We start from the raw sequence: 15,410 nt of genomic DNA, 5'->3' as shown, positions 1-15,410 counted from the left end.
ATAGTGAACTGGCGTAAGCACTTATTTAGAAACGCCTGCCACCATTTGGCTCTTCAGCTTTCGGCAGCCAGGTGCTCTTTTAAGGTCTGTAACTGAAGTACAGACCAGGCAGCAGCTTAACTTCCAAACTTGAGAAGCACAAAGTATTTAAATCACTTCTCTTGAGTAACTACAGTTTATGGTTAATTCCTACACTTCAACGGACAGGATTTAACAGTTCTTTGCTGTTTTGAAAAAAACTGAATGGGAAGCATTTAAAAACTCAACAGAATTAAGACTAAAACAGTCCTGCTGATTCCTGGATAATACAACACAATGAAGTGCTTTTATAATCGACTTTTCAGCAAAGACTGATGAATTTCAGATTTCCTGCATTTCTACCAATATAATTTATATCAGACTTCACAGCACACTGGTGTGAGAGAAGCCTCTCTCATGATCCATTTAAATACCTACAGTGTCTCTGTGACAAAAGTCCAGCATAAAGACTTTTGCCCAGCATAGAAAAGATTGCCATTTTAGTGAAAGCCAGATTATCTTTACAAAGGCTGCAACAGTTGCACTAAAAGAATGACATTTAAACAAACCGAGTCAAGATGATGCAAAATATAAATATTTGATTTAAACTTGGCTTGTATTGATTTAACTTTCTTCAACAGATAAATCATGAACTAAATTGATGTGAGATTCTGGCCAAATTAAGATCAGTCCACTGCCTTTTACACAAATTCATTTCTCTAGTTCTTAGTAGACTTAAAAAAACCAAAACAAAACCACAAAATAACCCAACTGGTGAAATGTTACTTTAAACTGATGTACTGATTCTCAGGAAACTCAGGTTTCTGGAACTGAAAGCAAACAGAAGCAAGCTACAATCCAGCCCTACTCACTTTTATTTTAATGTCTGGCCCTCAAAAAGACTGTTTGCATGGGTATTTTATGCCTCCACAAAGAAACTGAAGTTTTGGATGAACTTTCTCTGAAATTTCATTTTAATTTGCAAAAAAGCTTTTACTTACAGTTACATGTGAAAAGACCTTATTCTTAAGTGTAGTTTCTGTCAACTTAAACAATCCCCCCACACTGACCTGCAAGCGTTCAAATTAAAATATAAAGCCTATGATAGCTCCACTTCCCTGGCTTCAAATAATCACCCAAGAGTAATACAAACTGTTCTTTTCAATCTGATCGTTATTTTTAGGACAGAAATGAGTTACAATTACAGCTAAGGGTTACCATGTGCAAGTCCATGGATTCCAGCTACAAGATGTTCTCCACTAGTTGCAGCATGGTATCGAATGTATTCTCGTTCAGTCTGATGTCTGTTATCCATTGTCTTTCCCAAACCATCTGACAAGGTCCCAGCAAACTGTAAGAAAGCAACCTTTTCTGTTATTAAAAGAACAAAAGGCGTTTCTCTTATGTAGATTTACTGAAGAAAATCCCTAGATTCTAGTTGTGAAATACAGATTTATACAACTCATTTTGTTACACGTACACGGTCATTCCAGCTTTTTTGCCGTGAAGAAAGCTCTGAAGTACGTTAACCTGTGCTTTCCACTGGTGCAACTTAAATCCTGAGGTGACAGTCAAAAATCAAGTAGGTGCCCAACTGCAGTGGTCAAGCCAAAATAAATGAAGTCTGTGAAAGACGTACCAAAAGAAGTGCCAGTGACCCAACTGTAACCTTTCAAAAACTCACAAGAATGTTATTTAGATACAAAGCTTTTCTTCTGCAAAGATATGTGAAAAGCTTCAAGGCAAATATGCCTGACATGAAACTAAAACATTTGCAAGAGTTAATTAAATTCTTTTTAGTAACACAATGTAGAAATGGCTCTGTTGTGAAAAGAGTTGGTGGGGGAGCCACGCCGTGTTCGTTGCAGCACATGGGGTGATCTGCTGAAACATGGCTCTGTTGATAAGCGTCCACAGGTACTATACACTGTAAAACAAAGGGGAACCCTGAATGTGTGTGGAGCAATTTTACTCCTTACACTTACCTTTAACAGTATGGGGGAAGACTCCAGACATACTTACAGATAAAAGAGGACATCTAAGTCCAAACAGGATTTGTTCTGAGAACTCTGACCATTACTGAGTACGAGTCAATAAAAAGCACCAAATAAAAATGATCTATTGTGATCTGCTGACCTTTAGTTTGACGTAATCAGATATAAAACAGAACCTTGGTGGAGGGAGGGAGGCAAGAAAAGGAGACAAAAACCCAGAAACCTTACCTCGTATTCAGGATAATATTATAGAAAAGGACTCCTAGCAGGCATTTTCCTGGAATAACCTCCAAAAACTAGCTATTTTTTGGTTATGTGTAGCTAGTCATCTTCTGTACCGCCCTCAACTAGCATCAGCATTCTTACATCTTCTCCTTTCAATAAATGAACAATCTTCCCCCCCACACCCCCCCAAAGGAAAGATAATTTAATGCTTTGTTGTGTCTTGGACTAGGGCTGGGGAACGTATCGGGTGCCACAGGAATGTCAGATACTCGATGGCTGCAGCAATGGTGAAATCATTGCTGTCCTGCATGATCACAGCTCCTCTACAAGTACTTTGTTAGGTACTGTATATGCACACTGCCCTTTCCAGTGCTCAGCTTAGCTTTGTTGCATGTACTGTCTCCTTTGCGTCCGTATTAGTTATGTTAAAAAAACCTCTGTGATTAAGGTGTGCACCAGAAGAGAACTAAAACCTGGTGTGAAATTCTAACACACTAAAGATCAAAAAAGAAATAGACAAAGAGTTAATTTAGGTGCTTGATGCAATGACAAAGTTCCCCTCCTTTTTCTGTCATTTTTTCCAAGGCTGCGTTTCTTTTTTACTAATGACATGATGTCCTAGTTTTAGATACTTCTTTCCAGCTCAAAGACAAACTACTCCAGTGGCTCCAATTATCTAAACAAGTAGACTTTAACAACATGAATGAACATTAAATCCCATGACCCTTCCTGTGACTTGATCATATGGACACTAAACAGAGCATAGTGATCAGTGACTGAACTACTTCTGACCTCTTTGTGAACTTAATGTAGATATTTTTTTTTTTACATTAGCCTAGAAATACAAACCAACCTGAAGCTATCTAGTAACTGTGTTTAAGGTTGGGTTTTTTTCTGGACAAATACTTTGCTTTAAGAGGATTACAGTAGTTGCTATAAAAATTAGAAGGCTCAATAGGCCTTCAAAATTCAAACCTCATTAAGAAATCTGTCAAGGGCTGAAAATGATTTCTCAAGAACATGTTTTGAAAGTTACATTAGTGCATGATTGGACAACCAGTCAGCAAGAATAAACCAACTTACTAATATTGATCAAAATTGGTAAGCACTCCTTACAGCTTTGGCTCGTCCCGCCCCCCCCCCCCCCCCCCCCCCCCCCCCCCCAGTTGGCCAGCTCCACTATACCAGCTTTCCCAGTGAATACAATCCAGTCTTTCCTCAGATTTTCCTTCCTCTTGAAGCAGAATCTGACACCTAATAGTCAATAACAGTTCTGTTTCAGCATATAGAAAGAATGTTAATGTAATAGTAAATTATTCTTTTAGTAAGGAGGAGAAAAGAAAAAAAAATCACATGCACGCAGTTTGAAAGTCATAGTCTCCATTAACTGTAAAACCAAAGTTAAACGGGGACATTTTTGTTTGTGTTATTTAGAAAATAACACTGAATTACAGCTGTAAATAGAACAATTTAAGGATTCTAATGTATCAAATGTACCATGAAATGTTTCCATTTTGCCCTGACTCAGGTGACAGAACCTGAACTCAACGCACATGAATTACAAAACATGAACTTCATGTTGAAGTACTTTTTGACAGACCTCCTCCTCCTCCCCCCTCCCCGGGTACTGTTTGTTTTCTGGCCTCATTTAACAAAGACTGAAGCCAAGCTTCTGTAGCCATCTGTACCATTTGTACCTAAACAACGGGTTACCGCAGTGAACGTGCGTGAATAGGTCCCTTCCGAATAATTTCCAGCTGGGGACAATTGCAGCACTTTTCCTGCTCTGAGGTACAGAATGTAATGTGATCAAGTTTGCCAATTAGAGGTGAAACACCAGTGAAGATAAAACAACCGAGACATTTCACAGGCATTAGCAAGTCATGTTAAGGTCTGCTAGGCAAGTGAGCAACTCCCCATTTTCTGCTGTGAAGTTTAGACTCTTACTTGCAATAAAGATTCCGCCTGTAGTGTCAGCATTATCCTGATTCATGATCTGAACAAGACCTACGTCATCTCTCATATTACCCAATATAGGTAATACCACGTGAGTGAAATCACTGCTGGGTATGAGAAATTTTTAACGATCCTTTCCTGTGCACCTCAGAAATACTTTCCCTGAAATGGTTTCTGAAGCCTATTTCAGCAAACAGGATTGTATCTACCTAGCTACAGAAAAAACCCCAACCAACCAACCAACCACCCACACAACACCTTATGTCCAGTCTGTGTAGATTATAATCACTGTATTAAGAAAAAGTTACTTAGCAGTGGCAAGTTACTTCAGGATCAGAAACTTCAGTAAGCATAAGCAATTTAAGCAGTTTAAGTCCAGCTTAAACTTTGAAGAGAGATTTGAACAAGTTAAAGCACAAAAGCAGACTTGCCTTTCTCCCCCCACATCTTGCTTTTAGATGCCTCCTTTGAGAAGTGCAATATTAGACATTGAGATTAAGATATTAAGACTTGTGGAAGAGCAGTGATGGTGGCTTATTAAGCTGTTAACCCGGTCATGCAGAAAATGGCCTCCAGATAAACAAAGGTGACAACAAAAGTGCGATCCACCCTTGTCTTCCTTAGCTTTTGCTAATAAGGTGTGACCTGATAACTTCAAAGCCTACCTAAGACCATGTAAACGCCAACACAACTAAACACAACACTCTGTGGAACAAACATGAAACTAATCAAAGGACTTCTAAAAACCAGTCCCCCTCCTTCTCTATCCTAATTTTCATAACGAGTTCTTTGTCTACTTGCTGATGAAAAAAAGAAATTAGGAACTTGGTCTTTCATCTCTGCATTTTCCCCCATTTCAGATATCCTTTTCCTTGAAACAGAATTGCAACACGATACATCAGTATCAGCTAAGATAAGTTACCTGCTTCCTAACCAAAAGGCACCCAAGTGTTACTGAATGAAGCCAGTCTACACATTAGGTACACGTAAGAAGGCGGGTATTTTACTTGTCAACCTGGCATCTCCAAACAAAGTGAAGTATGGGTTTTCCAGACTGCTAAGTAAAAGTTCTGTCATTTCAGGTACTAAAAATATTTCAACTTATCATTCATATGCGTTGTTTAATGCTTTGCCTTATCCGTTCTGCTTGGACAGAAAAAGGAGAACCTCTCCAAAAAGCTCCAGTCATCTGAGCATTCGTCCACCTTCATTCACAGATACCCTCTTTCTCCTCTTTTTGTCCCCAAAGCAGATGCATTTCCCCTCTACAGAGGGACACTGACCTTTTCTTCCAGGTCTACATTCTAAAGACACCTGATCCCTGGTTTTCATCCCACAGTGGTTCATGTATGATGTGAAGCTACCAAGTGGTAGCAAGCAGAAAATATGACCCACTACACTTCATTAACTTAAGCCAATGTGGTCTAACATGAACTGATCCTCCTGAGAAGGGTGAAATACGACGACTTTCACATTTCCCTCCAAATTCCAGGACATTATGCTACTGTGAACACTACCTTTGGAACAACATTTAAACCACTCTCAGCACTTCACGATTACGGAAAATGTTATTACACTTCCATAAGCCTGGGGCACACTGGCCTTAGCCGCCTCCTCCGTAGACTCAAGTAAACAGATGATTCATCATTTCTTGTTTTATGCTTACATAGTGTCACCAATCAATATTAACTATCTACCATGATCTGCAAAAGCAGTTGAAATAGTACAAGAAACTAATCTACTCATGTTTTGGGGGTTTTTTTGGTGTGTTTTTCTTTTTAGATGCCCAGTAATTAAGGAAGTTTTGCCACAAAATCTGTTGCCACTATGTATCCTTTGCTGTTTCAAGCAACAGAAGAAAAACAAAACCACGCATATACAGTGTTTATGAATCAAAGCTGGTGCCAAACAATAAGGCTTATAGGGCACCAGAAGAATTCAAAGCAAATGAAAACTTAATTCTAGACTTTGTACTGCATGTTCCCTCTAAGCCAGATGCGTGAAGTACACAGCATGGAAATAAGGTTTAAGTAATCTTTTAAAGTAATCTTAAAAAGCTCTTGGCACTGCTGGGTTCTCTAAGGACATCCCAAAAGGATAAATACACAATTATGACTTTAGTCCAAACATTCCATTGTAATTCTAGCATCAGAGAATGGTACATTTACAAATATTATTGACTGAGCAAAGCAGAACATTCCGAGATGGAATTTTAAGGGAGAACGTAATGAAATTCAGTATAGGTCAGTTATAACTTCTGTGCAAACCTCACAACGAACTGCATTTAAATTAGAAGTCACAAGGTTTACTCAGTTCTCATCTTTGCTTTGCAGGACTCATTTAAAAGGTGTTCTTTGTTGAACTCCATTCAACTCTTGCCCCAAACCACCACCTTTCAAAAAAACCTTGACCACCACACATTGATGATGTTCATACTTTTATCTCCAATAATAAAAGCTAGTTCTCAGAAACCAAAGCACAAATTTAAGTATGTTATTTCAGCAAGGTAGAAAAGAGTATTTAGAATTTATTTAAGTTAGAAAGTCTAATGTAAACTGTGAATTATGTCATCTTCAGTTCTCACACACACTCTTACATTTTCCAAAACACAAAAATCCCTAGTCATGATGATTAAAAGTCATTCCACGGTTTCAACAGTAACTCCCCTAAATATAATTAGCTGTCCATATGAAAGAGAAGAGCTGCTTATCGCAGGAAACAAAGGCTGTATAGGTAAAGAAAGAAGAGTGATTATCCGATTTCTGAACGTGAGTTCTGTTAAATACATTCTTCCTTACAGCCCTAAGCAGGAATATTGGTTTTGGAACATCGTTTTCCTCCCCTCTGCTACCTTGACATTTACCTTCTTTCTGATGTACTACCAACAGAAGCAACAGGCATCACAGCACAGATGGTCTGAACGGAATAAACATCTCAAATCAGTGCATACTGTGAACCTAACAGTAAAACTCTAATAAATATATATACAGTAAATATTAGCTGGAAAATACTGACACCCCCGTGCCCCAAAATATATATTCTTATATAGTATAAAATGTTTTACACAGAACCTTATTTTTACAAGTTTTTTTAAAAAATACTAATAAGTTGTCTTTTTACCATGAAACAATGATCTGTTTCTTTAGATATTATCTAAATACATTTAAAATAAAATGTCAACACATATTTTACATATATTTAAAAGTTATCTTAACATAAAACATAGCTATAAATTATATAATAAACTCAAGTAGATTGATAGCATTAGAAACTAGAGGCTACTTTTTTTGGAGTTGTTTTTGGTTTTCTAAAAAAACAAAACAAAACCAAAACCCAAACCAACCCACATCCACTCCCTTCCCTGCTGAACAGAAGTTCTGGAAGTACTGTTCAGCCAGGTGATTAAATACAATGGACTGTCTAAACGTTTAATACACATCTGTTAAGTTTAATCCCTTGTGGTTACTTGCCTTCTAGCGATATCATTAAAACCCACCTTTAGTTCCTACATCTCTCCAACCTGTTACAGGTATTTTAGGGGAAGCCAATTTCTACACTGACTTCTGACAGTAAAATACAACAGTTCAAAATTAAGCATTTATTTCACTAGATGGAGGCTAAGGAGACATGTATACATGCTGCTAGGATTTGTGGTTGAAAAAAAAGTTTTAGAGCAGCTAGCCATCCTCAAATCTTGCTGTTATTCTTTTGAAAGTGTAAAAACAAAAAAGACATGCAGTATTCTTGGCTATACATGACGACTAGGTGCAGTGGGACAGATAAAGTTGTCTAATAAATTCTTCAGCCTAAGTTTCCTTGCTTTTACTGCAATGTCTCAAGATTGATATTTAATACATTTCTGCGACTTACCATAAAAATAACTTTTAGAGCAGCTTCTTTACTAATCAATACGTGCTTTGTTATGGAATGGAAGCACTACATATTTAAATTTACAAACTGGACATCAGTAAGCAGACAGACAACACAGCTTCCTCCTTTCACATCACTGTGGTCAACTGTGCATTATACTGGGACTAAAAAATGAAATGCTTTAAGTACTTGAGAAAATAGCAGGTGTTTATTTGTCAGATTTAAAAGGCGTAGCTATCTGAAGTTGTTCCACAAAACACTTTTACCATGGCTTCTGTCAGTCTCTTAAGAATTACTCAGATATTTAAGCAGGGAAGTTTATGAATTCAGTTGAATTTATATGCTATAGACTTTTACACTTTCCTTTACACGTTAATACACATACCCAGGTCAACTGTTAAATACAATCCTAAACAGAAAGGATGGTTCAGGCTGAGCCCAAAATGCTTTTATAACCAAGTCATATTGTGCAGAGAGAAACGTGTAATGGCGCTATGAACAGAACTGACAACTCCTAATTTAGAAAATACTAAATCAGCAAAATGCTATAATCAGCTTCTCATTTTAAGAGAGACATAAACTTTGACCCTCTCTAAATTACTGACAAGCAAGAGGAGGCAGCGGCTTCTCCCATTGAACAAACATGTTTCTTGAGATTCTGTGCAGCATTCTCCACCCCTACTTATGTCATATAACCAAAGTAAAGGAGCTTTAATTAGCTCACATCCCATCGTTAACTAAGCTTCCTAATGCATCCTGACAACGGCATGTTGGCTGGGTAATCTGCGAAGCCCCCTGATGCGCTGCCTGTATGGATGCCCGATTAGCTGGGTATCCCAGGGGAGCCCCCGCTGTTTTTATCTCCACAGATGCCTGATGAGTTGGGGAGCTTCCCTCAAGGACCTCCTGGGAAGCTGCACCAGCAGGTGCCCGTTGGCGATAGTTTTGTGTTACAGGGTTGAATGAGTGATCCCTGCAGGAACTGCCGGCTGTTTTCACAGACACAGAAGGCAGTCAAAAGTCCACAGCATGAACTTGGAATGACCCCAATTGCAGAGTCACTGGCGGGTTCATCTGGAGGACAACTGCGCTTTATTAAACAACTAATACTCTTAACAGATAATTCCCCTCCCCCCAGCTTTAACTCTTACAAAGCCTTAAGGTCTTCCTGTTTGTTTATTTTTGGGGAATGGAATTATTTGCCCTCCTCCACCCCCCTCCTTAAAAACCCCTCTATATACTGAAAACCTGAGAAAAAGCCTGAAGAGATCTAGTCCGGTTCCTTGAGTTAATACGTAAGAACAATGTATTCAGAGGGCGGCAGATGATGTTTGCTTTTTAACATCATCTTTACCAACTCCGTTGATTTTTATTTTCATAGGGCATTTCCTTCCAGCAATACACCCCAGCAGTCAGTCTCTTTCCAGCCAGTTTCATTTTCTGCCATGGTCACCTGTGACCACGCTTGGGATCTGAAAGAACCTCCTATTTAAAAACCCACAGGCTGTCTGTGTTCCATCAGATTTCTGATGGAAACCTAATGCAAACACGTTAATTCGGCCTGCCATCGTGTGCAGTGTAAACAGCAAACAACTCTTTGAGGGATGACGCATTCGGATCTGTTGAACTGATGCCAATCATCTATTGTTGCAGGTTCGGAAGGTACCTTGGGCCATCTCCCCTGGACATAAAAATACTGTTCTCCCTCCTCAGGGATACACAGCCAAGGAATTTCAAGTTTAAATCTGTACTATATAACATATTCTGCACAACTGTATGACTTTCTGTAAACAGCAGGGAGGTGTAGTTAGCCTTTTGTAAAGACCGAAGTCATTAATTTCAAACCCACACCCCATTTTTTCCTCCTTCAGATGCTAATGGTGATAGATGGGATGTATGTGCCTGTTTTCATGACATGCTACCATTCAAAAATTGTAGGTTAAGATCAAATTTCATTTCATCTCTATGATAAATGTTTATTTCTTATTTCACAGTTTATGATTTGGCAACATTTTGCATACCACATTTTAAATTCTCCTTTTTTCACGTAATTCCCCAATGAGTCAGCAAAACAGGAACATTGTATTGTATTTTATTTTGCAAGAAAATCGGCTGGTAAACCCCTTCAAAATAAAGCTCTAGAGCAGGTGTAAAACTTAAAGCTTTCTAACCCCCCCTTTTTTTTAATTGTCAAGATGGTCAGTTGTAGATTGCTATATACAGCTAAGCATCTCACTGTTTGCAGCTGTTGCCCTGTTGCAGGATTCTCATTGTCGACTGAATAATTTCTCCTGGAAAAGGGTCAAAGCTACCACCAATGTGTCAGTCTGATTCTGAATGTGCACATTTAAGACATCAAGTCCAGATCTGATCTTACCCATGCCCATTTCTCCACATAAAAATACACTGTAGTTAAAGCATGTTCACAAACACTTTGTATAAGAAGCTTTGTAAAAGAAAGGCTGAATTTAACCTGAATTGTGAAGAAAACTTTCAACCAGGATGCTGGCCACACACATTTTATCCCATGGTACAAATGAAAAACAGGAAGAACAAAATAATACTCCAGACTTCTCAAAGATGATCCTTTATCCCAAAACCTCTTTCAAAGATACTGATTACGGATACCACATGTTCTGCACATAAAAAGTGACACTTTCCATGGCTTTTGATTGTCACTAATTGGCCATAAAACTTGCTGTCTTTTAAAACTGCCAGGAAATGGCCTCATCTATAATGCTCCTCGCAGCACTGAAGGTTTCTGCCTGGGAATTTCAATTACTTTCCATCTCATAATCTGCACATTTTCATACAGATTCTCACTGCTCAGCACTTGAACCTGCACATGAACTGCTAATCTCTGAATGAAATGCAAGTTAAACTGAAGATGATCTGCAGTGCCACCTGGATGCATTACCTGAACAAGCTGCAGTAGCCCCTGGGGAAGACATGAGGAGGAAAATCTTAAGATTACACTGAAGAAAACACAGGGAAAGCTACATTTGACCTGAACTGTATGCATTACTTCTAGAAATAGAAAAAACTATTTATGGCAATTGCTGCTAAATCCCACAACTTCAATACCTAGACTACCCTTGTAAAGGATGACCGTCAGCCTTTCCGAAGTAAAACCCAAATTCAAATCTGTAAAGTTGCCCAGAAGGATGACAGGTATTCCAGCCTTCCTCATTTTTATCCAGTATGAGACTGCCAGTAATCATACACATTCTGCTGTTAACAGTTAAACAGAAGAGCAGGGAGTCAAAAGAAAATTGTGAAAATATAGAATGGTGGGAAACTCACAACCTGAATGCCACCATGATCTTTCTACACTATCAGTTGGCTATTTTGTTTAATACGCTCCTGAGGAAAACAACTTCTTTCTCAGGCTTTTGTCATAAGTTCCCTGTCACCAAGATATGATCTTTTTTCAGCTACCTGAATTGCATTTTGAGCTAATATTCTTAGAACTACTGAACCACAGTGTCTCCAAAGATGTGAGCATGCCAGTTGTTCTTGCTTCTGAATGGTATCAAATAAGAGTGGTTGGTTACATAAACTGAGAAACTTTAAACAAAAGGGAACCATCAGCTTTGACTGCTTTAGAAACAGATCTGTCTGTTCCTGGGTAGAACCTGCTTAAATTGTACCTACCTTCTGTGCTCTGCTATATCCACTTCTCATTTATTGCCAGTTTTGTTAGGGTTAACATTCATACAAGTCAAACACTTGTTCATGATTTGTTTTTAAATAATCCCTTTATTGCTTCCTCTTCATTTTCCCTTCAGTTATCTTTATTTTTCTGTCACAGCCAACCACTTGAGATTCTGCTTTGATTTATCTTACAACGAGGGTTAAAACTCCTATTTTCCTTCATGTTGCTTTCATGCTCCTTTTCTACAAATGCCTCCATGTCAAACACTCACCTGGAGCAATATTCATATCCTTACTAGTCTTACAATTTTCTTACCCGGTTCCAACACCCTACCTCTTTTTCCTATCTCTGTTAAGCACTTAAAACACCTCTGCCATCACTCTGAACTGAATTAAAATAAATATATGGAATGAAAGTCCAGGGCACAAGTTCATTTGTGTATCTTCCTCAGCCATAAAAGAAAACGAACACCCACCACACAATCTGTTGCAACTCCCCTATATGTAAGTTTTGGCATCTCAGGTGCCTGCTCCCAAGCCTAAGGAAGCCTGCCTCAGAACCCTGCAAGCTTCCACAAAAACCCAGCAAGGAAATGCAACTATGGCTGATGGTTTACCTTTCCTTAAGAAGCCTAATTAAATTTCTCACTGGAAACTTCAACGTTCAATATGAAAATTAAGCTCTTTCAGAAGTTCATTAAATTATTTTTTTCAGGAGGGACACAACAATTATTTCCATCATATATACACACACACACACAGAGAAACTAAGCCTAGCTGCAGAGACATAACAACTACATTACTATGTGCTCATAATTCATAAAAGATAACAGAATTCCTTGTAAGGGTTCAAAGAATCAGACAAATCAAATACAGTATTGACAAGCCGATTGATCTTTTCAATCCTTTACTACCAGGAGTTTCATTATGTCAGCACACCACCTAATTGCCAGTAACAGATACAACCACGCTTAATTTTCCATTTGGAGAACGCAAGCTACAGAACATTTTTGTTCAGATGCTTATTCAGTGTTCAATATTAATTTCTAATTGAAACACCTCTGAAACAGGAATAATTTAGGATTTAGTACTATCATGCCTAACGGGGGAAATAAAGAAAAAGTGTGGATGCCAAGAATGCAAGACATTTCTACGCATATGGCAACTATAGAAGTCTCCATTCAGAGGGAATGAAATTCCCTCAGGTGTCTATATTTAGGATCAAAGAACTTTTTAAAATACAGAACTTGGAGTCTCCAAGGGATAAAAACTACAAAACTGTCTGTAGTGAACTTTATTTAACCTAAGGTTTTGTGCCAACTTAAATACACTGCAGCTCTCCACTTGAAAGAAGGCATTACCCACTGCGTGTTCCAAAATGCATGGAAAAGCCATTACAGGGATAATCAACAGAACTATAAAATAGAAAAGCAATAAAATGACAAAACCAGATACAACTCAAATAGCTTACTTTTCAATTCAGTCAAGCAGTGTTACTTTTAAAGTGATGATGATAGTATTAAAGTTTATCTATCTACTCACACCTTAAAAGCTAACTCATCTTAAAGTCTAGGATAGATTTTTCTTTAAGACACTTTAGAAGTCAGGTACTCAAAACAACCAAAATGGATATTTTTCCCAGCCATCAGTTTCTGTGCAGAACACAGGCTCATCTAGTTCTGGCTGCATTAGTTACCAGCTCCACAGAATAAGCTGCAAAGATGAGGACCTCTATGGCACAGCTGAATCAGGTGAAAATTTATGCAGTGAAAATATACTTTAAAATACTTTCCCTACAGAGAGCACCAACAACAAGATGAAAATGATCTGTTGGTTCAGTTATGTTTTTCTTGAGTAACTGGAATTATTTTTTTCCCCCACATTTTTTTCTTTACCAAAACTTCACATATCCTAGACACGATCATAAGGCATACACATGGTAGAGCAGAAAGGAGTAAAAGACAAACTTCTACGCTGTACCATGTACGTAACATGTCACAAATTGTACTTGAAATGTCAACTTTTTTATCCTATGGACATTCCTGGCTTCAGTTTCTGGCAGATTTAGATGCCTAAAAGCAGTGCAACATATAGGGAAGAACTCATCCTGATTATTTGAGCCTTTTTTACCATTATCTTCTATGTAGCAGAATTAAGATCCATCCTTTGGAAGAAGGATTAATCAAGGAGTTCCATAATATACTATTAAGCCTTCCTAAAGGATATAATTCTCTCCTTATTCTGAAAGGACAAATACATAATCCATATAAAAACTTTTTAAAAGGGAACCGTGTGAGACTTCCATCACAGACATTTCGGATGTATCAAGAAGAAAGAAAAAAATACCTGGGAAGACAGATAAATAGTACATGGGGTGACCTTCAAAGGTATAAATGGGAAGCAGGCACTCAGCTCCTGTTGGATTTTGAAAGGAGTTCAGCATCCAACTGCCCTTCTGCCTTTGAAAGTCTTCCTTCACAAAACCCTTGGTTACAAATGACTCCAAAGTTCAAAGAATGACCTTGCCCTTGTGGGAAACGTAGGAAGGCTCGTGCCTTTTAAAGAAAGATTTATGAGACTGTTGCTGCAGATGTGACTGCAATGAGGAAACAACACTTTATAGAAAGGAAACTCTAAAGAAACATACTCTATTGGGTGGAGTGGATGGGTCACAAGAGACTAGAACCACGAGTAGAAAGTATGGACAAAAATACTCCTTTGCACAGATGGATACTGCCTTACAGAAGCTCAGTAAGTCTTCTACCAGACTGCTTGGATAAACTTGTATTTCCAGTGCTGATAATCACAGGATTAGTGGGATCCCTAGTATGGGATTAAGACAGGAATATCAACAACATGGTATTTTGTTTGAATTTCTTGAAATTGTCCAAAATAGGCTAATGCCGGCAACAAGATAATTATGATAGAGAAGGAGTACGTCATCTTTCCTCATGGTTCAACTATCTGGGTTAGATAAGCTCACAGCTGTGCACTTGGTGATGGACTGGGGATCTCTACGGCACTTTAACGAGGTTTGATAACATCAGTCTTGAGCTATCTGTAATTACACAAACTCTACATTCCACCTTTCTCATCTTCTGAATTACCTTTTCCCACTAATGTGGGGGAAAAAAGTAGATTTTGTTGTATACAAATAAGTGGAATAGGTTGTGCAAGGATGAACCATGATAATATACGTGTACAAACCTACCAGTTTGGAAAAGAAAAATAATAGGAAGTACAGAATTTTCACAAAACCAAATTTTAACAACACGTCCTTATGTGAAGAAAGCATTATTCCAATTCTACCCATGACCACAAAGTTCATTTACAGTACATGTTGACAGACCATGTATGTAATGGGAAATATTTCAAGATTTTTTTATCCAAGCAAACATATGTTTGTTCAGTATCAAGCACAGTATTGACCATGATCAAAACCACTTCATATTTTTGGCTGCTGTGTCACATCATACCTCTCTCAGGCACTAAAGATAGTTATTTTCACTGATAACACTGATATAATTGAATTCTCTCAATCGTTATCAGAAGAACAAAAGAATGTTCACCATGCAGAGACTTTGGAATTAAACTAAAAATAAATGTGTAGCAATCTAGGAATTCCTTAGTTTGTTGTTGTGTGGCATAGAAAAAGAAATAACTCAAGCATTAGCATAATAATTGATATTCACA

General features: G+C 38.0%; 1 protein-coding gene across 1 annotated transcript in view; it reads right to left on the bottom strand.

The window, feature by feature from the left end:
- VPS13D (vacuolar protein sorting 13 homolog D) overlaps positions 1 to 15,410 on the bottom strand; it is a 107,710-nt gene that overhangs the window by 24,977 nt on the left and 67,323 nt on the right. The window contains 1 exon segment of the mRNA XM_050909520.1: positions 1,237 to 1,369. Within this exon segment, the coding sequence (XP_050765477.1) occupies positions 1,237 to 1,369 (133 nt within the window).

The sequence above is a fragment of the Gymnogyps californianus genome, chromosome 21 (assembly GCF_018139145.2).
Source record: "Gymnogyps californianus isolate 813 chromosome 21, ASM1813914v2, whole genome shotgun sequence".
NCBI classification, from domain to species: Eukaryota; Metazoa; Chordata; class Aves; order Accipitriformes; family Cathartidae; genus Gymnogyps; species Gymnogyps californianus.
The sequence above is the reverse complement of the archived record's forward strand: the minus strand, read 5'-3'. Positions and strand labels throughout refer to the sequence as shown.